At 43.0% G+C, this 27,125-nt stretch overlaps 1 protein-coding gene across 1 annotated transcript; it reads right to left on the bottom strand.

Moving 5' to 3' along the window:
* Window positions 1-225: 225 nt before the first annotated feature.
* LOC106565386 (RNA-binding protein Musashi homolog 1) lies at window positions 226-24,268 on the bottom strand. The gene is made up of 14 exons (XM_014132445.2): window positions 24,126-24,268; window positions 23,594-23,634; window positions 22,537-22,618; window positions 22,299-22,383; window positions 13,395-13,436; window positions 12,623-12,715; window positions 6,724-6,772; window positions 5,600-5,682; window positions 5,366-5,483; window positions 4,855-4,935; window positions 4,176-4,232; window positions 3,376-3,432; window positions 3,099-3,253; window positions 226-2,765 (listed from the first exon to the last, which is right to left on the bottom strand). Exons 1-14 carry the CDS (start codon window positions 24,185-24,187, stop codon window positions 2,724-2,726), a joined length of 1,047 nt encoding a protein of 348 aa, XP_013987920.1. The 5' UTR covers window positions 24,188-24,268; the 3' UTR covers window positions 226-2,723.
* Between the last annotated feature and the right edge of the window lie 2,857 nt (window positions 24,269-27,125).

Below are 27,125 nucleotides of genomic sequence, written 5' to 3'. Positions count from 1 at the left end.
AATTTTCAGGATGTCTCATGGTCTGACAAACACTGCTCTAGCCCTGCCACCTTTGACCAGAGATGCGGAAGGGCTAAAACGGCAGATGTGGTGGATTGAGACGCAGCCCAGATATCTCTAGCTTAAACAGACTGATTTTAATTGGGATTTTTGTATTATGTTAATTCGATTTCCGCTGGGCCTAAGAAATTGTAGGAGTAAAAAAAAAAAAACAGAACCACAATCTCAGTGGAATGCTTTAAAATAATTTATTAGGAATTTTAAAATGGACATTTCCAGAGGAGAAAAAAAAGAAAGAAAAAAAAGAAATACAATAAGATAAAGCGGGTGGGGAACAGTCCAAATAAAAGTTTAGTTACAGTGTTGGTCAAGACCTTGGAGTTGGAGCTTTAACAACCAAGGCCTTGCCCCTTTTCCGACCCTGAAGAAAGCGTCAACATAAACAAACAAAAAACACCAGCATCTTAAAAATCACTGAATCATTATTGTGCACCGGGAACGATATCGGACAAGAGAAAAATATAATTTCCTTTTTGTTCTGAAAAAAAGTCTTAATGCCATGGAATTATCCATACTCCCATTGCCATTAATAGCAGTATTAATATTCCTAAAATAAAAATTACGTATTGCTTTTTGTAAGTTAAAAAGTTACAGTGTTCGTGTCCAGCAGTAGTTTTGTGTAGTGCCCCAGCCAGTTTGAGAAGGGCAGTGCTAGCCAGTATAAAATGCGAGATTCCTGTTCATGTTTAGTGGAAGACTTTGTGGAACATCAACAAAATTCATTTGATTTTCATTGAAATAGCTCTGTCAAAAGAAAGGGGACAATTCAACTATGTCTCCTCCTCCATTCCAGCTACTGGTCTGTGTATACCTCTTTTCTGCACTGACTGGGACAGAGGCTGCATTCCATTTCAGTTTACCTAGCCCCTAGTCCCTAGATGTGAAAGGACACATAGGATACGTGGTGTCAGACCAAAATGGAACCAGCCAAACATATCAGTACCAAAATGGCAGTCAAAAAATGCATGTCATGTCAACTTTCGAATCTAGCTAATTCCATACGTCAGCTCACTATTGTGCGCGCACACATCACACACAAACAAACACACCTTCACACATAATGACACAATCACCTTCTAAGGTCATCAGAGGACAAATACAACCATGATGTAACCGTTTTTTTAAGAGTCAATTGCTTTGTTAAATATGTCCTTCATTTGTTTCTACGGTCCGTATGACCGTACATATAACAGCAAGAAAGAAACAAGAAACAAAATAAAACATAATGAAGGAAAATAGAGCAAAAATATATATACTTTCCCCCCCAAAACGTTGTATTAAATCCCACCCAATCCCCCTTAACCCCGACCATGCACCCTCACCATAGCCAATTAAAAATCCCCAGGGCCTCACTTCAGTTTTTCCTTATCTGTCAGGGATACATGGATGTCATGTCCATAGAAATAAAATGACTAGAACAGGTACACCCATTCAAGTAACTATATTTCTATGGTTATGTCACGTGGTAAGACCGTGCCTTTAAGGGGTCCAATTCAGCAGAAATCAGTTACTGGCATGTTCACAGTAAGAAACCAAATGAAAGGGAAAAGGACTCAACTGTGTGAGAATTCAAGCATGTTCTCTTTTTGATACCAATTTCTAATGAAAAGGGTCTTATCATTTCGTCTTATTTACAAATATCATCTAGTCTTCAACCCTGCTAATGCATGTTGTTGGCCTAAACACCAAACAAATGCTGAGGGGATAGCCACTTTCAAATAGAACATGACCTGCCACTGTACAACAGGTTTGTTGTAGTAGTTAAGCAGACTTCCAGTTAAATTGGCGCCGAACGATTAATAGTAACCCCGCCTGCCGATCAAAGTTCAACACCCCCTCCCTCCTCCCCTACACCACCCTCCCCTCAAAATCTATATACAATATTTTACAGGAAGAAAATAAAACATTCCTTTCAAAACCAATTACGGAAGAAAAGATCTAACCGATTTATCATCATTATTATCATTGCGTTCAATATTAATAACAATATTACAAATGTTTTGTTTTAAAAACTATCAAAATATACATTTTAGTTTTCTTTTCATGTTTTCTGTGACACGTTTGTTAAAAATGGAAATGACATCATTTCTTTGTTCTTCCTCTGTTTAAAGGGGTTAGGTACCCCTTTTTGACAAGGAGACCCATCCCACACACCAGTTCATCTCTCTCTAATCCTCCCTCCTCCTCCATCTCACCTCAGCAACACATTAAAGGGAGGTCAACGGAACAGACAATACATCAAAACATTGCGATTAAATAAAAAAAATCCTCAAATATAAAGCAAAACAAATCTGACAGAATCTGTGTGTTTGCCTTGAGCGTAACCCACAAATGTTATTTTCTCACTTATTTTTCTGCCACAGCGATATAAAAAAAAAAGAAACAGCATTGGGATCTAATTAAATAAACCTACGTGAAGGTAAAGGGTAGGGGAAACAAGGGATTGAGAAGAGGGAGTGATATTAATACAGGAAAACAGGATACAGAAGTAAAAAAAAAAAAAAAAGATCTTCAGTCAGTGGGTGGAGTCAGGGGGAGCCAGGGGGTGGGGGGTTTGAACTGTGGCCGCCAATCGGATTGTGCCATGGGTAGGCACACAGCAGTTTGATTGGCTTGTCAGCAGAAGGGACCTCCTCCCGTGCCTGGTGATTTTCTAAATCTGCTCAGTGGTAACCGTTGGTGAAGGCAGTAGCGATAAGAGGACCCTGGGATAAAAAAGACACACTGACTATTAGAGACAGAGCAGCTGGTAGATAGTTTGAAATGAAGAAAGGATATGGTTTACAAAATTGCCAACATTTTATTGATTTGTCATTATATAATTTACACTTCCATATTAAAAACTGGTAAGCAAATCCCTGGTTTCCCCTAGCATCAGATACATGCCACATAGCGGGCTCCTTTAGCTGTCTCTTATAGATCCCTCTTCACGATATTCCAACCATGGGTCATATTCATTAGGCACCAAAAGGAAGACAACAGACTAAAGCTGGGAGAGACTACTCAAATTTCCGTTGTGAAACATGATAGTGACGTACCCCGAGACCGTGGCCGAATCCTGAGTTGGGGCCAGGACTGGCTGCGCTGAGATAGCTGCTGAGTGCTGAGTCCTGACTGGCTGCCGCATACAGGTCAGCCATTGGCCCAGGGCTGCTGGTGCCCAGGTAGCCTGCGTTACGTGACTGGGTGGAACCTGAGAGCGAGAAAGATGGAGAGAGACAGAGCGAGAGAGTTGAGAGAGAGAGAGACAGTCAATCAGTCAGTCACATACACATAGACAACTGACAGACAGAATGATGAAGGAGAATGATCTACCTCTCATAGCCGCCGCTGCTGCCGCTGCCATTGGTCCGTAGGCTGACAGTGGAATGGCTAAGGGACAGAGGAGAGAGGGACAATTTCAGATGTCTTCTTTTACTTATACCAGTACGTCACCTTACAAAACAGTGTTTGCCAGTGTGTAAATTAAGTTCGGCAAACATTTCATTGGCAGGTAATTTCTCGTTTTTTTCTTCCCAATTTCAATCTTGACTCATCACTGCAACTCCCAAATGGGCTCGGGAGGTTAAGGTCAAGTCATGCGTCTTCCGAAACATGATCTGCCTAACCATGCATTTTAACACACGCCCGCTTAAGCCAGAAGCCAGCCTGCAGACGTCAGCCTGCAGGCGCCCGGCCTGCCTCAAGGAGTCGCTAAAGCGCGATGAGCCGAGTAAGGCCCTCACAACCAAACCCTCCCCCAACCCGTACGACACTGGGCCAATTGCACGCCACCCTACTGGACTCGGTTGTGATACAGCCCGGGATCAAACCCAGGTCTGTAGTGACACCTCTAGCACTGCGATGCAGTGCCTTAGACCGTTCTGCCACTCGGGAGGCCGGTAGTTTACAGTTTTAAAGATGGTGAAACCGTGCCCAAAATATCCAATCGTAACATTGTTCGGGTCAATTCCATGATTCATCAATTTTATTTTATTTTTTAAATCAAAGTTAGGGTTGAACCCTTCCAGATTGGAAAAAGGAGGGCCATTACACCATTCTGCCACAGGTTGGCGATGTTGCCTAATAAAGGCAGAGATTGTGAGCGACCTGTAGATCTTAGAGGAGTGACTGACCTGTGAGCTCAGATGGGTGGGATGATGTCAGAAGGGTGGTCCTCTCTAAATGGAATTCTAGAACAGAAATGTCAAGAAAGCGCTTTTTTAATACCAACACCATCCACGTGCCAATCGACTCACACACACACATACACACACACACACACACACACACACACACACACACACACACACACACACACACACACATACATACATGAACATGTGCACACACAAGCAAGCAATTTAGAATGGGTATGAGAGACTACAGGGGAGAAGGGTGGTAGGGGGAAAGGAGAGAAAGGAGGAGCAGTGAGGTCAGAGTCGAAGAAAGAGAAAACGGGGAGATAAAAGTGCAGCAGAGATTATTTCTCACGTGAGAGAGGAGGGGAAGTAGAGAAAAGGACTGGGGAGAGGAGCAGGACGTCAAAACCAAAATACAACTCTCTGAACTCTACAAGCAGCCAGACTCTGCCATATGCGTTTATACATGGAGTAAAAAGTGTAGGCATGTCTGTGTGTTTGGCACCTAACGTAAAACTAACGTCAGTATGTATCTGACATGATCACTAGGCCAATGCATTGTTTCTGTTGTCAGACCTAGTCAGTTCTTTGGATAATTAACAGACTCAAGTCGCCTGTACGTCTGTAACTCATACTCTACATAAGTGTGACAGAGAGAGCGATGCTCATATACCAGGGAACTGGTAGGTGTATCCAGGCGTGATGCTAGGGTAGCCACGGCTAGCATACGTAGCTGCTTGGAAGCCTGGGTAGCCTGTGAAGAGAGACAAATAAATACCCATCGGGATACGGCTGAACACGGTTGAAGGAGATGATGCTATTGCATTCATATTAAACCTCATGTAGCATGTAGCAACTAGCACCATAACTCAGTACCATGCTGTTGCCATAACTGACCTGTAGGTGGAGCAAGATACTATGACTTCACTGCGGGCCATAGCCTACTTGAATCCCACTGAAGCACATCCCCCTCTACATCTCCTCCCATCTCTTTAGCCCTGCTCTCCAGTACTGGCCACGAATTCATAAAGCGTCTCTGAGTAGGTCTCCCTGTTATATACTGTAGATCATAGTCATTGTTAAAAAGGCAAAACTGATCCTAGATCAGCACCCTTACTCTGAGAGGCTTTATTATGGTTCCAGAGTGTTTAGAGGCAGCTAAATGACAGTGTTATTGTTCTTACCAAGCATGCCGATCCCCAGCATGAAGGCGTCCATGCCATAGGGCATCACCCTGGCACGACCTCGAGCCGTACCCGTCGGTGACATCACTTCCTTGGGCTGGGCTTTCTTGCACTCCACCTGGAGTGGAATGCAATTGGTTTGAAATATTCTGCACATAGACACACACACTCCTCACTAACAACACTGACACACACATTCGCACATACATATGCACACACTGCCTGCCTACATACCATTTTGTTGTTGATTTCGTGGAAATGGATCTCACACACTTTCTCCACCATGTCTTCATTCTCGAAGGTCACAAAGCCGAAACCTGAGGGACAGAGGAACACAGACTGCTTTACCTTCCACTACGGCCCTTTGTTTCCATTTTCTATTAAACTGAACGCAATCATGACTTCACATGTCCAGTCCTTCCAGGTTAGGGGTCACCAAGGAAGAAAAGGAGATGAGGGAAGGAGGCGAGGAACGAAACAAATGATTGGGACACAGCCCACGTTTAATACTCACTTTGTCCTCTTTCCTATCCTCATATCCTGTACACTTCTTTCCCCCATCCTTCTCTCCCTCAAATCATATTATTAAAAAAAAATAGCTTACATCTATTCAATCCCTTTCAGATGACAGAAGATAAAGGTAGCAGAGACTCCATCAAAGTATTGAGACTCACCTGGTCTCTCCCCCTTTCTCCCCCTACTCCATTACATGTTCCGTCTCCCTTCCCTCCCCCACACCTCAAAAGGCTGTGAGGGGATTTAGCCGGGTTTGCGTGCCCTAACTGTCAATCTGTCGTCGTGGTAAAGGGGGATGGGGTAGAGTATTAGCTAAGGTTTTAGCCTGAGCCCTGATTAAACGAGCTGACCAATTAACCCTTCTCGCCTTCCTTTACTCGTTCCTCCCTGACTGATTCACACTATAGGGCCGACATGAACTGTACTCCGTTGGCTCAGATACTTTGTTTTCACATTGTCCTTTCCAGCATGGTTCCAACAACTACCAGGTCAGCCCAGTACAGCTCCTGCACATTAAAATACTGTGCATCAGCATGAGTGTGTGTTTATCTAAACAATGTGTGAGAGTCTGATAATGTGTGTTAATGTGTGTGTTATTTGTTTCCGCATAACATTACTTACACTACAAATCAATGTGTGCTATGCTGCCATTCCATGCGTGGCTGAACCAAGGATCAGGCTCTTCAAGACCTTCACAATGCAAGAGGTTTACTTTTGCACCAACAAACCAGCTAGTGTGGTCTGCCAACTGATCTGAGAGAAGATTATCACAATGAATTTTGTTTCTGTGAGTGTGTGTGTGTGTGTGTGAGTGTGTGTCGGCTGGTGTTTCGAGGCAATACCTCTGTGTCTGTTGGTGGTTTTGTCGAACATGAGCATGGCGTCATCGACCTATGAGAGAGAGAGAGAGAGATCGAGAGAGGTAGAGAGAGAGACAGAGAGAGATGAGCTTGGACAAACACACACAGGCCATTACACAGCATGGGGCTTCATTGTCCCTCCTTCAGGTCCTGTGCTTTGGAGCAAGAGAGGAGAGGGGGCTAACAGATGGAGAAAGAGGAAGGGAACGAGGGGGGTGACAGGTGACAAAGGAGGAGGAGAGAAAGAAGGGGGTACAGGGGAGAGGAAAAGAGCGTGGGAGAGAAAAGGGGAGAAAGAAGAGGTAGTCGTTCTAACTCTGGAAAGTTAACAGTGTCTCACTCCCCAAGTTCTAGGAGGGAATATTTTCTCTCTCTCTCTCGCACTCTCTATGTAAATATATATATATATATATAACACAGAGAGAGAGTGAGAGTAATATATATATATATACACTGACTGTACAAAACATGAGGAACACCTTCCTAATATTGAGTTGCACCCCCTTTTGCCCTCAGAACAGCCTCAATTTGTCGGGGAATGGACTCTACAAGGTGTCGAAAGTGTTCCATAGAGATGCTGGCCCATGTTGACTCCAATGCTGTATCAAGTTGGCTGGATGTCCTTAGGGTGGTGGACCATTCTTGATACACACGGGAACTGTGAAGTGAAAAAAAAACCAGCAGCGTTGCAGTTCTTGACACAAACCTGGCAGCTACTACCATACCCCGTTCAAAGGCACTTAAATCTTTTGTCTTGCCCATTCACCCTCTGAATGGCACACATACACAATCCATGTCTCAATTGTCTCAAGGCTTAAAAATCAGTCTTTAACCTGTCTCCTCCCCTTAATCTACACTGATTGAAGTGGATTTAACAAGTGACATAAATAAGTGATCGTAGCTTTCACCTGGATTCACCTGGTCAGTCTATGTCATGGAAAGAGCAGGTGTTCCTAATGTTTTGTGCCCTGTATGTTTGGTGGGGGGGGGTAAGCTTTTGTGTCCTGTTCTCTAGCTCTTTGTTCTCCTCTCCACAAAGTTTACTATTCCCATGGAGACCCTGGAAATAATTTCAATTAGGAGAATTTACCCTCCTCTCACTACTCTCACTATGAATAGAACTACAGAGAGAAAGAACTGTGTGAGAAAGAGAGAGAGAGAAAGGGTGAAAGGGGGAATTGAGAGAGAGGGACAAAGTTGAAAAAGGGCTTACTAGAGGGAGAGAAAATGAATTTTGCGTGGCGACGCAGAAAAGAGAGGAGGCGAGAGATAGTTCAGGACAGAATAAGGATGGGAGGGGGATTGGTGCATACGAAAGAGTGGGTCGAGAGTGAAAAGGATAAAAGAGTTTGGGGGAGAGAGAGAGTGAGGGTTGGATGGACAGAAAGACAGACAGAAGGAGAGGCAGGGAGAGAGAGAGAGAGAGAGAGAGAGAACAAAGAGAAGTGGGGGCTTTGTCAACACGCACCCCTTTCATTCTTCCTTTCCCTCCGCTTTTTTTTCTTTTTCTCCCACTCTTCTCCCTGCAGCCCTATTCATGCTGACCCCATCCTCTCATTACTCTCCTTTGCTGGTAAGAAAGTTAGCACAAACTCCTCTAATAGAGGAACTGGGAAACTACTCCATGTTCTGCCAGTGAGAGACATCATCAGTATAACTATTGCTTAAGACACACAGCATGACTGCATTCCTATTTTCATTACCTATCGGTGTAATGAAACTTAACACAGGGTGAAATGTGAGTGGAGGAAAGCTCTGGACTCCAGCTTGATGTTTAACCTTTGAGATCATCTGATGGTGTCATAATGAAAGCAGTACATATAACTAAAGTACTAAAGTACTTAAGAAAAAATACTTGAAAGTACTACTTAAGTCATTTTTGGGGGTATCTGTACTTTACTTTACTATTTCTATTTTCACTGACACCCATAAGTACTTGTTACATTTTGAATGCTTAGCAGGACAGGAAAATGGTCTAATTCATGCACTTATCAAGAGAACATCCCTGGTCTTCCCTACTGCCTCTGATCTGGAGGACTCCCGAAACAGTGAGAGTGTTGGAGTGTGCCCCTGGCTAGCCGTAAATAAAATAAAAACCAGAAAATGGTGTCGTCTGGTTTGCTGATTATAAGGAATTAGAAATTATTTAAACTTTTACTTTTGATACTTAAGTATATTTTAGCAATTACATCTACTTTTGATACTTAATTATATTTAAAACCAAATACTTTTAGACTTTTACTCAAGTAGTATTTTACTGGGTGACTTTCACTTTTACTTGTCATTTTCTATTAAGGTATCCTTACTTTTCCTCAAATATGACAGTTGGGTACTTTTTCCACCACTGGCAATATATTTTGTTTATTTGAATGATCTAAAAAACAAAGTTTACACAAGCTGTGCTAGTGAGTGTGTGTGTCACTGCGTGTGTGCATGGAATATATAAAAGGTCAGGGTTGGAGACCCGTTAGTCCAACAGAGCTATGATCTCGCTATGATCTCTCTCTCTCTCTCGCTCTCTCTCTCACACACACACACAAACACACAGCCCACCCCCCCACTCAGTCTACCCTCTGTCCTTCATTCAGTTTTTATCTCCCCCCCCTCCCACTCTTCACCCTTCCGGTCCTCCAAGCCAATGACACAGCAAAGTCGGGACAGGGAGAGTAAGTGGACAGCTGCAGCACCAAAGACATGTTATCATAAGTGTTGTGTTACATGGTCAAGTAGGCAAGTAGACTCCAGTTAGCATTAGCGCTACTTATTCTAGACGCTAACTATTCGTTAGTATTAGACTGACACATGAAGGTGTGAACACAAAACAGTCACCTTTAGCCGTATTCAGTGAGGGTGGCTAACTGTGATTTATTCTAATTCACTTGCTAGCTAACATCTTGAAGTACGTGAGCTTTATTGTCTTCAGTGCTTAAAAACAAAAACTACCGGGCACAAACGTCAAATCAACGTCTATTCCACGTTGGTTCAACATAATTGAATTGCCACGCTGTGGAAACAACTTTGATTCAACCAGTGTGTGCCCAGTGGGAAGTGTTAGACCTACTGTTACAGAGCCTCCTCGACACAATCAGCAGGGAAACAACCTGTTGTCCACTGTGTCCAGAGAAGTGTAATACAATCTGGCTGAACTATAGCGTCTTGTATTTACCTCAGCACGGCTCACACTCACTGCCCAGCACCTTTACAGGACGTCACATAACAGTCTCATTTCGTAAAAATTGACAGGGAGCTTTTCAGGAACATTCTGAGAACATTTTCAGTCACAGAACTTTCTGGGAATGGTTTCAGAGAGCTGCTGGAAATGTACAGACAGACAACTTTTTCCACACAGAATGTTCTGTATCCGGGAATGTTCTCTTACCGTCAATTTCAAAGAAACTGGACAAACCAATAATATTTTTGCCGCCCTTTGTAAACATCCAGAGAAGAAAACTCTGTTCACTGTTTGCTGCTACGTTGGCTACGAGACAGTAGAAACCGTGACCTATTTGCAATGAACATGTGGGCTTCAATCCCTCAGTTCAAACACCCAAACACAGTCAGTGTCTAATTCACCTCAACCGTCTTCCTCTCTCACCTCTGTTTAACTCTTCCTTCGCTCTCTTTCCCTCCCTCTCTCCACCCATCTCTCCAAACAGGCCGGCAGACAAAGTGTCCAGTGAAGCCCTCTAATCGCCAACTCACATGGCTGACTGGAGCCCAACTTGTTCCTTTCTGTCCTATCCACCCCCCTCTATCTCTCCCTCCCCATCCCTCTTTTCATCCATTTTGGAAGGATGAAGATAGGCCTATAGTTTGTTGACTCTTCGAAGTGAAGCACCACTGCTGTGTTTTTACACTGTACTTTGAGGCAGGGTGTTATCCAATGGCTTCCCAGTACTGTTTGGGAGAGCAGGGCTGGGAAAAGGATAGTGGGAACATCGGGATAGAGTGCAGGGGAGCACAGCGGACCTCTGGCCGGGCACGGCGGGGGCGTAAATCGAGACTTGTCTCTGTGGGATACTGACCTGCTTCCCAGACAAACATGGCCGCCGGTGAGCGGTGGGATCAGCTCGTTTGGGGAACCCGTGTACGGTTACATCCGGTTGGTCAATCACACCAAAGAAAAAAAGGCTATCGTTTTGCACTAGACTGACATTGATGCCCATTTAAGCCCAAATGCTCACAGAATGCTAATCTGATTTTGAAGTGAACAAAACAAAATGGTAAGAAATCGTCAGTTCTCTGTGTGTGTGTGTGTGTGTGTGTGTGTGTGTGTGTGTGTGTGTGTGTGTGTGTGTGTGTGTGTGTGTGTGTGTGTGTGTGTGTGTGTGTGTGTGTGTGTGTGTGTGTGCCGGATGATTTCACGAGACTGCCCATTTCTAAATCAAGTGACAAACTCTCTCCAAGACACTCTGCTGTGGAAATCAAATGCTGGAAGCGCAATGTGGAAATCTGCAATGATATAATTTGGCCCAAGCATCTCCTATGTTGGGGGGTTGATACTTCACAAGATCCAAGCCTCCATCAGAACGCTTTCCTCTAACCCTTTTCCTCTCCTTCTCTTACACCCAACGGTTTCTTCCTCTCTCCGCCCTCAAAGTGACATCATCAAGTCCCATTAAGGGGATGGTGATTCTGTCTTTCTAGAACGTTCTCTGTCCACTGCTGCTCAAGACAGTCAGGAATGTCGGTGAATGTTAGACCTGTGCGACTGCCCGACCAGTATGTGCGTTTGTGTTTATGTGTATAAGCCTCACACACATTATATATTATTATTTTTTGGGACGTAGATTGCTAAATTACCAAGGGACAAAGGCTAAAAGCAGGTCACCAAGGCAACAGGCTGAGAAGGATGCAGTGGATAAGAGTGTGTTTTGGGATGGGGGGGGGACAACGAACTGAGGTTGGTTGTGTGTGTGCAGGGGGGGATCTTGTGGCAAGAGCAGCTGTTGCATTAGATTAGTTCAGAATTACAGACCCCCCTCCTCCTCCTCCTCCTCCCCTTCGCCAAGGTCCTCCCTCCCTAACTACACCTCTCTTCTAGGTCAAACTTCTTCACTCGTTCTCTCCCTAATACCTCTCCCTTGAAGAAGAAAAACCTCCTATTTTCCTTTTCCCATTGATTCCAGACAGTTTGTCAACTTTTTGGGGGGTCAGTTCAGATCTTCATCCCGTTACAATACTTTTTCTTCTGCCATCACATTTCCCCCCCTCCCTTCGCAGTTCTACGAGTTGGTTCTTCTCATTCTCATGCATTCCTCTCCTCTCCTGCAGTTTGAAAACACTTCCCTTCCGAGTACACCTCTCTCTCTCTCTCTCTCTCTCCCCAGGAGGTGCCTCTTCACTCTCTTCACCCCTCTTTCTCCCCCCTTCCCTCTTTCTCTCTTTTAAGCCATCCCTCTGTCATCCCAGCATGCGTTTGCCTTTCACTGCATTTCATTCAAATAGGCTTAACTGGCTTGAAGAAAAATGGAACAGACGAAGCAACTCAAACAACAGCAACGGGAGCAAAATGGAAGACAGAAATGCTAATATCGATTACAACTAACGCTGTTGTGTTCCCTCGCTCTTTCCCTCTTCTCCTTCACCCCTTTCAACTCTTCCCTGAAATTAGCCACGCTTACTGTGTCTCTTACCCAAATGTGGAATGAGAGAAACAGAAAGAGAAAAAAGAGAGAGAGAGAAACAGGGAGACAAATAGGCTGAGAAAACATGAGGGGACATTGAATGAAAAAACACAGAGGGCACTTAGAGAAACTTTGTCTGAAGTTGATCGTGGCAAAATGGAGAACAGCTCCCGATTCGAGATATAGAGTACATGTAATGTCATTTGCAGCAACAGCATGTCAACAAACGTGTCTGAACACAGTGCATCGTTTACCTTTCCAAACTGGTCAAAGTACTGCTTGACGTCTTCGATGGTTGTGTTCACTGAGAGGCCTCCCACAAAGATCTTCTTTGTCCTGGTCACCAACTAACAACACAGAGGAAGAGTACACACTATCATTAACAGCACATTGAAAAGGCTAGATGACTTAAGATAGTACTGTTAAGCAGTACAAATATATATATTATTTTTTATTTAACCTTTATTTAACTAGGCAAGTCAGTTAAGAACAAATTATTATTTACAATGATGGCCTACTTGTAAAGCCCACCCGGCCAAACCCTCCCCTAACCTGGGCCAATTGTGCGGCGTCCTATGGGACTCAAAATCATGGGCAGTTGTAATACAGCCCGGGATCAAACCTGGGTCTGTAGTGACACCTCTAGCACTGCGATGCAGTGCCTTAGACCCCTGCACCACTAGGGAGCTAGGGAGGGGGTTGCCAGACACTCGGAACCACATAGTACAGAAATAAGATAATTTATTTCAATGCAAATACAAAATGTGACTCTGCAGGAAGACTTAATATTAAGACTGTGTGCGTCTGTCTATATGCGTGTATGTGTGTCTTTAGGCTGGCAGAGCCCCCCCCTCCCTTTCTTATGTATAGGGGTCGTATAGAAGTCGGCTGAGTGTGGGGTGGGGGGGATTGCTGCCCTTGTTGCCCTAAATCTGGTGCGGCAGGCGGGCCTCCCGTGATAGGACATGACGGCTGTGACGTCACCTTGGCCTCCAGGGGTAAACCCCATTAAGGATGAGAACTCACCTTGGGTTGGGCTCTACGAGGAAATGCCACCTTGGGATCAATCTGGAGAGAGGGGGGAGAGAGAGAGAGAGAGAGAGAGAGAGTTAGAAACTGGTGGACAAAAACATTTGGAGACCATACTACCACTGACGAGTAATAGTGACTCACAGTTCAAGGCAACGGACCACAAACTTTAAGGATACAAACTTTTCCGGTATTTGAGAGTTATTACATTCCATTTCTATGACAGCCCCCAAACCTGTGATACACTGGAGACATATTACTTTCTCCAATGCAGTGGCAGACTACACACCACTAGCCTGGTCCCAGATCTGTTTGTTCTGTCTTGCCAAGTCCTATGGTCAGGCTATATGAGTTAAAAAGACAGCATAAACAGATCTGGGACCAAGCTAGCATACCGCTGTATAATTGCAACACAACAACACTTTAAATTCATACAGTATATCAATGAATAGACTCATGTGGACACTGATATTCACAGGCGCTGTAATTCTGACTGGAGAAAAAAGCTTCTGTGCACAGCATCGTAAGCCATGGAGGATTTGCATAAAGGCTCAGGTTTCTCACGTGTCTTTCTAGTCAAATCATGGTCCGCGGTCTTGGAGGCTCAGTTGGTATGAGCATGGCTCAAGCAACGCCTGGGTTGTGGGTTTGATTTCTGCTGGGGTTACATAGTGTATACTAAAATCGATGTACTCACTGTACTGTAAGTCGCTTTGGATAAAAGTATCTGCTAAATGACATATATTATTTATTCGATATTATGGTGACAAGCTGAGGAGCAGCAATGGCTGCCGTTTGAGTGAGACGGAAGAGACTCCTCCTCACCCCGCGGTGTTAGACGGAGAGGAGGACTGTCCTCTCCAGCTGGCTTCAGACTTGACGAAGGAAGGTGACTACAGAGAGCGGCACAACAGCTCGATTGTGAAGCACCCAGCACCTTTCAAATTCTGTTCCCGTGTTTACTCCAAACACTGGGACGAAACCATGAACTCAACTGATTATCTCATCCTTGTCATGCAATACATATGTCTATAATGAGACTTATTGGGTCAAACAAGAGCCCGAGCATCCCAATAGTTAAGTGGCATTTTATTTTCAAAATATTCCTGTGTATGCACGCTCATGTCCCCTCTACTGCTCAGAAATCAGTAAAACAAAGATAGAAAAATACAACAAAGAGCCAAGGACCAACACCCCTAAATAGGTATATTTTGAACAAAGTGTTGACTACTACAGTAGAGCGCTATAGGCTACATCATGCAATGCTGTTTAGTATCATCACATTATAAAGTAACGACGGGGTACAGATCTACAGCACTTAGAACAGACGATAGTCCAATGAAGAAGAGCACAGGTATAGATAGTACAGTGAACGTAGGCCTACACTATGGTCTCTATAGAAGACTCAGCATGCTACTCTTTTACTTCAGCCCAAATGGGCGTATTCCACAAACCAGGAGCAATGAGCCAGCTGACGTTCATAAATATTCAGAAACAACTCTGCATGTCCTTGATCGCGAAGAACGACAATGGTACAACTGACTTTTAATAGCTCATATTGAACGTTCTTTCTTCATAATAACTGATGTTAATATCGTTACAATGGAGTGTTTATAAATGTTAGCCGGCTGGATTGTTACATCCTGCTTTGTGACATACAACCCTGATGGGTTTCAGAGAGCAGAGAAGGATCCCATCAAGCCAGAGCCTATTGGTTTAGTTGTCCCATCAAGCCAGAGCCTATTGGTTTAGTTGTTTATGTTTAAGACAAGACCAGACTACATCCGATAGTCACCTCAAACTGCCAAACCCATCCAGACATGTTTAAAACTGAAACAAACAAGCAAAGTGAAGGCATTACAAATCATCATTAGCACATGGTCGCCAACACGTCGCGTCGCAAAGCAGAGAACCAGGGAAAAAAATGGTAATCTTACAACATTCACATTATACTCTCACAGCACTTCTGTTAGGCTACACTTTTGGTTTCCTTCGTTTAAAAAAAAAGTATTTTCATTGTGTGTATGTGCGGTTTTTAAGGAAAAGGGATGGGGGAAGAGATTGAATGAGCAAGAAAGGAAGAATGAGCTAAATAAAGACATAGTGAAGACGTAACTAAATCAAAGAGAGGAGTTTGATTAAGTGAAGGAGAGGGCGAAAAAGAAGCAAAGAGAGAAGGAGCTAGGCCTAGACCGAGGGAGACGGGGAAAGACAGAGTGAGAGAGGAGAGAGAGAGTGGCTATTCATTTTAAAACAAAAACTCCACATGAGAAAGTGGGCCGCCCATTTGTGAGCAGGGAGTCCTGGCCCAGCGGGCAGCCCCTCTGATTTCATTAATTAACAGGACAAAAGGGGACAAAACAGATGGACCCGCCGAGGAACAGGGGCTCGGCCAACTACTCCCCACTCACACACCCTCATCGTGCGGTTAAACACATAAAACACACACACACACACAACATGCACTGCTTTTACACACACAACACATTCACTCAATGAAAATAATGTGGCCAGGAAAACACAAACGCACACAAATAGTTAACGAAAGTGTGCTATTCTATCCTATCCTAATTCAAAACTTTATAAAATACACCTGTTTAGAAGCAACCGTACTAAGAAGTTTGGAAGGTAAGCTAGGCTAGCATGTCACTTTGTGGATGGCAATTTGATTTGGGTCTGGGCCATTGGGGTCAATCTGCACAGCTGAACAATTGCAGAGTAATTAGTTAACGAAGTCCACTAATGAGGCCCCCTACTCGACACAAAGTCTTGGCTAGGACAACCAATGTGTGTGTGCACGTACGTGTGTGCGACTTATCACTTCCTTCAGGAAGGCAGGTACACACTCAGGGATGAGGCTATACTTCGGAATCGCAATCCAGTTTGTTTCCTTCAATCCGATTAGGTGCCTTTGAGATCCATACTAATTACAGATGTAGTTTCTTAATTTGATCACCCCGTTGAAGGGGAACCTTCCTGCTGCAATGCAGGAAATGTAAAACTTGTACTATATTTGAGGTTTAAAAATACTTTTTTTTCTCTTACGAAAAATGTATCAACCTCTACAAAAATGTCCATTAATTAGAATTAACATGACAGGTTTTTTGAATCTGCAGGATTATTTTCCTGCTGTAGCAAACTGGCTCAAATTAAGATCCTACACCTGTACAGACCAGGGTTGGGACTCTCTCTTGCTTTTCCTTTCCATCTTCTCCTCCACCCCCCTCTCATCTCCTCTGCCCGTCAGCACCAGAGAGCTAATCTCCATAGAGCCATGACCTGGGACAGCGCTAACCGCTAATGCTAACCTAGTTCCCAACCCATACGGAGTCCAATCAATATTCAGTCCGTGAACAGACAAACAGTCAAATTCAATGATCAGATTTGAATCGTTGCAAAGTGTGGGTTTTGTTGACGTGCTAAATCTCTATTCTTGCTCTGAGTCTGGTGATGAGTTTTCCGTTGTGAAAAAAAAAAGAATTATTCTCGGTGAGCCATTTAGCATTGCTGCTAACTAACTTTAAACAGGCAAGGCACTGTTAACAAGGCCTGTGGTTTCACTAAACTGGTCTATAATTGCTAACCATCAGTAAACTACCTATTCATGTACAGTACCAGACAAAAGTTTGGACACACCTACTCATTCAAGGGTTTTTCTTTATTTTTACTATTTTCTACATTGTAGAATAATAGTGAAAACATCAGAACTATGAAATAACACATGTGGAATCATGTAGAAACCAATAAATTGTTAAACAAACTTTTTTTGTTTATATTTCAGATTCTTCAAAGTAGCCACCCTTTGCCTTGATGACAGCTTTGCACACTCTTGGCATTCTCTCAACCAGCTTCATGAGGTAATCACCTGGAATGCATTTAAATTAACAGGTGTGCCTTGTTAAAAGTTAATTAGCGGAATTTCTTTCCTGCTTAATGCGTTTAAGCCAATCAATTGTGTTATGACAAGGTAGGGGTGATATACAGAAGAGAGCCCAATTTGGTAAAAGACCAAGTCCATATTATGGCAAGAACAGCTCAAATAAGCAAAGAGAAACAACAGTCCATCATTACTTTAAGACATGAAGGTCAGTCAATATGTAACATTTCAAGAACTTCGAAAGTTTCTTCAATTGCAGTCGCAAAAACCATCAAGCGCTATGATGAAACTGGCTCTCATGAGGACCGCCACAGGAAAGGAAGAACCAGAGTTACCTCTGCTACAGAGGATAAGTTTATTCGAGTTACCAGCCTCAGAAATTGCAGCCCAAATAAATGCTTCATACAGTTCAAGTAACAGACACATCTCAACATCAACTGTTCAGAGGAGACTGCGTGAATCAGGCCTTCATGGTCGAATTGCTGCAAAGAAACCACTACTAAAGGATAACAATAATAAGAAGAGACTTGCTTTGACCAAGAAACACAAACAATTGACATTAGACCGGTGGAAATCTGTCCTTTGGTCTGATGAGTTCAAAATTTTTATTTTTGGTTCCAACCGCCGTGTCTTTGTGAGATGCAGAGTAGAGTAGGTGAACGGATGATCTCCGCATGTGTGGTTCCCACCGTGAAGCATGGAGGAGGAGGTGTGGTGGTGCTTTGCTGGTGACACTGTCTGTGATTTATTCAGAATTCAAGGCACACTAAAGCAACATGGCTACCACAACATTCTGCAGTGATACGCCATTCCATCTGGTTTGCATTTAGTGTGACTATCATTTGTTTTCAATAGGACAATGACCCAACACACCTCCAGGCTGTGTAAGGGCTATTTGACCAAGGAGATTGATGGAGTGCTGCATCAGATGACCTGGCCGCCACAATCACACGACCTCAACCCAATTTAGATGGTTTTGGATGAGTTGGATCACAGAGCGATGGAAAAGCAGTCAACAAGTGCTCAGCATATGTGGGAATTTCTTCAAGACTGTTAGAAAAGCATTCCCTGTGGCTCAATTGGTAGAGCATGGTGTTTGCAATGGTGTTTGCAACGCCAGGGTTGTGGGTTCGATTCCCACAGGGGGCCAGTACGGAAGAAAAAAAAAACGTATGAAATGTATTCATTCACTACTGTAAGTCGCTCTGGATAAGAGCGTCTGCTAAATGACAAAAAAAAAAATGTAAATGTAAAAATTCCAGGTGAAGCTGGTTGAGAGAATTCCAAGAGTATGCAAAGCTGTCACCAAAGCAAAGGGTGGCTACTTTGAGGAATCTAAAAGCAAAATATTTTGATTTTTTAAAACACTTTTTTGGTTACTACATGATTCCATATGTGTTATTTCGTAGTTTTGATGTCTTCACTATTATTCTACAAAATAGTAAAAATAAAGAAAACCCCTTGAATGAGTAGGTGTGTCCAAACTTTTGACTGGTACTTTCTGTATGAAAATAAGTAAATACATGTATGTATAAAGCAATATTACACAGGCCAGTAATCTGCCTCAAGCATAACCAACATTATTATGTATTAATCTAATGCAATGGTTAACTATGTACATGTAATAACATTCATGAGCAGGTTATGACCAGACCTTCAAACAAAATAATAAGTGTAACCAAAGATCTTTCTCACACTCTTCGTGAGGTATATTCAATGCAGCAACACGAACATACCCAATCAGCTGATTGGTAGAATTGGCTATGTTGGGCTAGAACAAAAAATATGATCAATTCTAAATAATTTGTGTATGCTTGGAATGTGACTACGTGGATAGGAAATCCATTCAATCCAAACTCACTTTGTACTAGTGACGCTGATTTGATGTGATAAAGTCTATTAGTAATAGACTAGTTTTGTTTTGCATAGTCAAAATGGAACCAGGGCCGTGTTCATTAGGAACCAAATGGAAGAAAACTGACTGAAACAGGGAGGGACTACCTGGACTATTCCAATAAGAAATACAAATGTTCCATTGCAAAATATTTAAAAACATTTTCCGCCGCGTGCCCTAATGAACACGACCCTGGATTGTTCTAGACCAGACGAAGCACCACATCACACTGCTGCCATATTCACTACATCACACTGCTGCCATGTGGTGAAGGCCTCTGAGGCAGCCAAACAAGTAGAACTCTGTCTTCATGCTCAAACAACATTACCAATCTGCCCCGCTCATAAAAAAAGCATACATTGGTCAATACTGGCATTGTCAATAACAACATGAAAGTTGTCTAGATGTTGGCTTCTGAGATCTCTAACTTGAGATATGGGCGAGTAACTCACATTTTCCCGCAAATCTCCCCTTGGCATCCCTGTATATTTTATTTAATCAAATATGATTTATCCGCAGACATCCTGGCCTTATATATGATTAGACAGTGCTATATTTTCCATCCTCATTACAAACAGTAACACAGACTTTCATAATCATGTAGTTGGTCAAAATAAAGCACCCCTCTTCTGTTTGTCCCTAGCTCTTTGTATTTACTGTGTCAAGCATTTTGTCGCCGCTTTTCAGAGTGCTTACACTTGGCCCAAATTCCTACTGCCAAAACCTCTCATTTACCTTGTCCTTTCTCTCGCTCTCCGTTTCTTTCTCACCCTCCATGGGGTGAGCATGAAATTAATTCCAGAAAGGAATTTCACTCTCCTTCTCATCTCATGCTGGTCAAACAATAGCCATCGACAAGGGAGAGAGAGAGAGAGAGAGAGAGAGAGAAACGGTTTGGAGGGAGACTGTTGGAAAGGTAAAGGTTAATGAAAAAAGGAGAAGAGACGGTACAAGGGGACAGACTGAAAGATGTGAATAGTCTGTGAGAGAGAAGGTGAGAGTCATTGAGAAATGGAAAAAAATGTAAGAGAAAAAAGTGAGAGATAGAAAGGGATTTGGGAACAATGAAATGGAGTACACAGTGCCATAACTTATCAATTGACGTATTATATGTTATGCTTTTCCAATACTTAAAAAAAAAAGCAGCACACTGGACTATTTCAGCACACCAAACATAACGCTGTGAGCTGCAGCAAAATACTGTAATCTATCAAAAAACAATGGTATTTATCAAAAACGATGTCCCTGCCTAGTTGACCATTCAACCCTTAACACGGCCACAAAAATCTTGTTTCAAGATGTCCCATGCTGTGATTCCAGAGGCGTGGCCTCCTCCCACCCACCTACAGCCTAGCATTAGCATCAGACGCCCCGCTCATTCTCAAACATTACACTCTGCATCATCCAGACACATTAACACACTTATTGACCATCACACCTTTACACATGCATGCGTACACACACATCGACATAGTGGAGGCCAGGTCCTCAAAGCTCACCTACCTCATAAGATATTCAAGAATCAGACTTCTGACAATACAAGACCTACTGTAACTAGGATCCACAGATATATTGCCACGACACCCTACTTCTGCTGATTTCAAACCAGCTCTGAAGTGTAAAATACTAAAGGGTTACACAAAAAACACATTGCCACCTTGGTAAAGTGTACAAGAAAATATAAATGGTGCGATCTATTTATAGGATATTTAACTTAATAGTATTTGTCTTGAACAGGTGATACATTTGGAGTAGTGGTTTAGTCGTAGGAATCAACCTCAATGTCTTCACAAACATACTTCTATGTTCTGACAATATGTTCACTGTAAAACTAATTTTACTGTAATTACTCTAGAATCCAGATTGTAGCTATAACATCAGTGCATTTGCTCCTTTCTGAAACATCCTCCTAGGGGTTTTATTAGATCATAAAACGGGAACAACATTTAAGAGACTAATTGTAACTGAAAAACTCAAGTCCAATGCTATATAATGAAGGACCTGTAAAACAACGTACTACAACCACTGCTCTAAGTTATCGCCCTAGTTGCTATTGTCCATGGGTTGACTTTGCATTGTTGGTGGCAGTACATTCTGCATTCATCTTCAAATGCTAGAAGAGAGTTGTTATGGAGACATAAGTCCCACAAGGCTGTGGAGTCACCATAATATCCCCTGTGACTGATTTCACCCAGGGCAACAGACCTGCTTCGTGTAACCAAACTAGCCTTCCATGCTACATCCTCCCCCACTCGCTCTCACCTTTCACTGTCAAATGTTGTCCCTTTAGGGCCAGGCAGTGTGTGTGTATAACAGTACTGTGTGCGCACATATGAGAGTGTGTATTGAGGGGATTGGGGGATGGAGACACACCCACATGGCTGACAAAGCTGTATGCTGTAAGCTTCATCAACGATTATGTTACTCTATGTAGCATCACCAGTATGCTTCAGAGACTACAGTGTTATGCGTTGAATTAGAATGACATTACCATTCAAATCAACATTCTAATTATACGTTTTTCTTTTTTTTCTTCTTAAGTTATTCCATGCCCGGGACTGAACTCAGGGACTAGTTTACACCAATCTTCAGGTTCAACTTTTTTGTTGTTGAATTAACTTCATCTAAACAGTTCTTTACTTTTGATGACCCCCTCAAAACTTAATTTAACAGTTTTACAAGCGCACAACTCCAACTTCTTTAATATGTTTCACAGCCCTAACGTTTTTTCACTCTTCTTTCTTTTTGGTGTGAGAGAGAGCCCAGGCCTCTTCCTCCCCGTCTCGGTCCCCAGGTAATCATGGCGATGAACAGCAAGAAAGAACGCTTTCATGTCACGCACCCTAAACCAGGATTTGGTGGGAGGGGAGGAGAGGGAGGCGGCCATAGACTCTCCTAAACTTTCCTACCAGGCCCAACCTTTTCATACATCACATGGTGTATAACATTATGGCATAACATGGCAGAAGAAAAAAGACTTACCAAGAAAAACTGCATCCATATCAAATATTGACAATGTTATAGATGTATGCCATAACAAAATTATTTAGGACTATTATATATAGCATGTGAACAATTTCCCCATATGCAATAATAGTTCTTGTGCATTTAGGTGCAAGCATAAACTTACTGTTTTAGAATCCAGCTCATGTCTGTTTTGTGCCAAAACTTTATCCACACCAGCCTGGTCTATGTATGTTACAAACCCGAATCCCCTGGGGGGGGGAAAGCACAATGCATTGAATTATAATAACAGTCCGAGACAACAAAACTCAACCTCTGACGGCAAAATCATGTTATTTTTAAAGAAAATAAACCCGTGAGTGCGCGCCTATGATAGAGATGCTGAGGCGCGCACGCCTCCTTACCTCGATCTCTTCGTAACGGGATCTCGCATCACCATACACTCCTTCACCTCGCCGAATTTACAGAAGTATTCATTCAATCCCTCTATAAAAAAAAAATATGGTCAAACACTTTTCCAAAGACGAAATGTCCTTTGAATGTATACTATAACAACTGATTTAGATAAACGAAAACAGACAACGCAAATGAGCAAGACCGCGATGTTGTTGGTCTGCCGCGACGTCATTCATTGAAAACAGGATAAGGTGGTCTTTTGCCTGCTAATGCCTGCAATGCAGTGAATAAAACGATATGACAACAATAACGTCTAAGGTAACTGGCCCCTCTAACAGTACAACTGGCCCCAGCTTGGCCCCCCCAGTTGAAATGGTCTAGAACCGCCACTGAAGGGTAGATTCAACTCTGCCTAGGTTGATAGTCCGTGCCTATAATATGATGAGACGACAATGTTTACTTTACAATTGCGATAACTTAGGGTATACAAATAAGATGAATATAGCCTATAATTTTACATCAACCTATAGGCAACACAGTTAACAAACACTGTGTTTTAGACAAACTGTATTCTTTTGAATGAATGGCGTTATTAACGCTGTAACAAGCATGACACCGCGATATCTCACACAAAAAAACCCGAAAGAATTGCAAAAGCAACGAAGTTCTGCTTCAATCAAATATCAAAATTTAAAAAAGTTGTTACATCGGGTAACAGACCCCCCAAATAACATACTATGATTTCAAAATAAAGCTAAATGATTTTATACTAATTTAGAACGTTAATCGCATATTGTCTAGGATCTCTGTTTGAGCATACAGTCTAAATCATGCGTAGGCCAGGCCTACTGATCCTCGTTGAATGAAAGCTTTGATTTCGGCAGCATATAGGCTAAACTATCAACTGTCTTTTTTTTAACAAACTTCCGGAAGCTTCACATAGTAAACAATGGGATTACTGACTGTATAAATAGAATATAAGCGAGTAATAATAACACTATACGTCTATGTAGGTATTATAATTGCATCCAGGGACTTTGAAAAGTCGCTCGCGGGACAGCTCACCTTGTGTTGTCTGCCAACTGAGACCCCCGATGAACATTTTGCTGAATAGGAGATAGAGGCGAGAGTAAGTGGTGTAGAACAACATATTCCCGTAAAACAGGCATCAGAGATTAAATGCAAACTACAATTAATAGATATATATAGGCCTACAAAATAACATAAATAAAGTAAAAAGAAAATCGGCCATGTTGTGAAGGCACGAGTGGTCAAATTGGGCCGTTATAATTCCTACGAGAAGATACTGAAACCAGCCGGTGCTCTCCAAATGGAAAGGAAAAGTTGTTGCAATCGTAGCCATCTCCTTACTCAAAAGAAAATCGGAGAAATAAACAAGAGATAGATCCTGCGCGGTTGAGCGGCAGTAATACACGGTTGAGCGGACCGCATTGGAGAGGTAGAGCACATCAGAACAAGCATGCTTGTCTTTTGTCTCCGCGCTCGGGTGGGCTCCACACAAACCAAACTCCACGGTTATCTCACATATGGAAGCAAGTAAGGCCGAGACGCAGGTGAGACGGTGTGGGAGCTTTACCAGGGGTCGTGGGGGGAGTTGTCCACGGAGGACAGGCTGATTTGGCTCCCTTCTGTATCCATTCCGTTCCTCTGTTCCCGACTGTGAGGTGAGGAAAGGCAGTGAGAGTTGCAGACTCAGTGGCTGAGGGGGGTGGTTTGTCTAGAGGAGGAGGGGCGAGAGAGCGCCCTGTGCGCGCACGCACGAACACACACGAACACACACACACACACACGCCCCCCCCACACACACACACACACACACGCACACAGAAAAGCAGGCCCCGCCTCTCCCTCGCTTTTCCGGTACTCCCGCCCCTCACTACACCGTCTTCTTGGCGCTCTCTTGTAGCGTTTCCCCGCTTTAGGACAATGATGTGTATAGCGGACGTTTTCTGGAAGTCTATTCAATAGGAATAAATTATTAGTAGACAGCATAGGCCTACTAAAATAAGGTCCCTGTCTTTCCTTATAATTAAGTAATTATAAAGTACATTCAATACCTAATTCGGAGAGTAGGGTGAATAGCCTACAGTGGAACATGGAAGGTATATTCTGATGCTTGGGAGAGAGGATGGAGGGGTATCATGGCAATTCTATGGATGTGATATGGGGAAATTCCTAGGGATTCATGACAACACCTTACAGACAAAGATACATATTTGTTTACACTATTGCGTTTACACTGCTGGCACATATAGTACCAGTCAAAAGTTTGGACACACCTACTCGTTCAAGGGTTTTTCATTATTTTTAGTATTTACTACATTGTAGAATAATAATGAAGACATCAAAACTATGAAATAACACATAACCAAATAAGTAACCAAAAAAGTGACCAAAAAAGTGTTAAACAAATCAAATTATATTTTAGAATTTAGATTCTTCAAAGTAGCCCCCCTTTGCCTTGATGAAAGCTTTGCACACTCTTGGCATTCTCTCAACCAGCTTCATGAGGAATTATTTTCCAAGTGCCTTGAAGGAGTTCCCACATATGCTGAGCACTTGTTGGATGCTTTTCCTTCTCTCTGCAGTCCAAATCATCCCAAACCATCTCAACTGGGTTGAGGTTGGGTGATTGTGGAGGCCAGGTTTTCTGATGCAGCTCTCCGTCACTCTCGTTCTTGGTCAAATAGCTCTTACACAGCCTGAAGGTGTGTTTTTGGTCAGTGTCCTGTTGAAAACAAATTATAGTCCCACTAAGTGCAACCCAGAAGGGATGGCGTATCGCTGCAGAATGCTGTGGTAGCTATGGTGGTTAAGTGTGCCTTGTATTCTAAATAAATCACAGACAGTGTCACCAGCAAAGCACCCCCACACCGTCACGCCTCCTCCTCCATGCTTCACGGTGGGAACCGCACATACGGAGATCATCCATTCACCTATTCTACCTCTCACAAAGACACAGCGGTTGGAACCAAAAATCTCAAATTTGGACTCATCAGACCAAATGACAGCTTTCCACCGGTCTAATGACCATTGCTTGTGTTTCTTGGCAAAAGCAAGCCTCTTCTTATTATTTGTGTCCTTTAGTAGTGGTTTCTTTACAGAAATTCGACCATGAAGGCCTGATTAACGCAGTCTCCTCTGAACAGTTGATGTTGAGATGTGTCTGTTACTTGAACTCTGTGATGAATTTATTTGGGCTGCAATCTAAGGTGCAGTTAACTCTAATAAACTCGTCCTCTGCAGCAGAGGTAACTCTGGGTATTCCTTTCCTGTGGCGGTCCTCATGAGAGCAAGTTTCATCATAGCACTTGATGGTTTAATGGACTGCTCTTGAAGAAACTTTCAAAGTTCTTGAAATTTTCCATATTGACTGACCTTCAAATCAAATCAAATGTTATTCGTCATATGCGCCGAATACAACAGGTGTAGACCTGACAGTGAAATGCTTACTTACGAGCCCCTAACCAACAATGCAGTTAAACATATATACAGTGGGGGGGAAAGGTATTTGATCCCCTGATGATTTTGTACGTTTGCCCACTAATAAAGAAAGGATCAGTCTATTATTTTAATGGTAGGTTTATTTGAACAGTGAGAGACAGAAGAACAACAAAAATATCCAGAAAAATGCATGTCTAAAATGTTATAAATTGATTTGCATTTTAATGAGGGAAATTAGTATTTGACCCCCTCTCAATCAGAAAGATTTCTGGCTCCCAGGTGTCTTTTATACAGGTAACGAGCTGAGATTAGGAGCACACTCTTAAAGGGAGTGCTCCTAACCGCAGCTTGTTACCTGTAAAAAAGACACATGTCCACAGAAGCAATCAATCAATCAGATTCTAAACTCTCCACCATGGCCAAGACCAAAGAGCTCTCCAAGGATGTCAGGGACAAGATTGTAGACCTACACAAGGCTGGAATGGGCTACAAAACCATCGCCAAGCAGCTTGGTGAGAAGGTGACAACATTTGGTGCGATTATTCGCAAATGGAAGAAACACAAAAGAACTGTCAATATCCCTCGGCCTGGGGCTCCATGCAAGATCTCACCTCGTGGGGTTGCAATGATCATGAGAACGGTGAGGAATCAGCCCAGAACTACATGGGAGGATCTTGTCAATGATCTCAAGGCAGCTGGGACCATTGTCACCAAGAAAACAATTGGTAACACACTACGCCGTGAAGGACTGAAATCTTGCAGCGCCCGCAAGGTCCCCCTGCTTAAGAATACATATACATGCCTGTCTGAAGTTTGCCAATGAACATCTGAATGATTCAGAGGACAACTGGTGAAAGTGTTGTGGTTAGATGAGACCAAAATGGAGCTCTTTGGCATCAACTCAACTCGCCGTGTTTGGAGGAGGAGGAATGCTGCCTATGACCCCAAGAACACCATCTCCACCGTCAAACATGGAGGTGGAAACATTGTGCTTTGGGTTTTTTTTCTGCTAAGGGGACAGGACAACTTCACTGCATCATTTGACGGGGCCATGTACTGTCAAATCTTGGGTGAGAACCTCCTTCCCTCAGCCAGGGCATTGAAAATGGGTCGTGGATGGGTATTCCAGCAT

Source organism: Salmo salar, chromosome ssa12 (assembly GCF_905237065.1).
Source record: "Salmo salar chromosome ssa12, Ssal_v3.1, whole genome shotgun sequence".
NCBI lineage: Eukaryota > Metazoa > Chordata > Actinopteri > Salmoniformes > Salmonidae > Salmo > Salmo salar.
The sequence above is the reverse complement of the archived record's forward strand: the minus strand, read 5'-3'. Positions and strand labels throughout refer to the sequence as shown.

Excerpts from the sequence above, each read along its gene's own strand:
- LOC106565386 (XM_014132445.2), bottom strand. The coding sequence starts at position 24,187 with ATGGATACAGAAGGGAGCCAAATCAGCCTGTCCTCCGTGGACAACTCC. Across the intron at positions 23,635-24,125 it reads AACTCCCCCCACGACCCCTG|CAAAATGTTCATCGGGGGTC; the intron begins GTAAAGCTCCCA and ends TCTCCTATTCAG. Across the intron at positions 6,773-12,622 it reads ACTTTGACCAGTTTGGAAAG|GTCGATGACGCCATGCTCAT; the intron begins GTAAACGATGCA and ends TCTCTCTCATAG.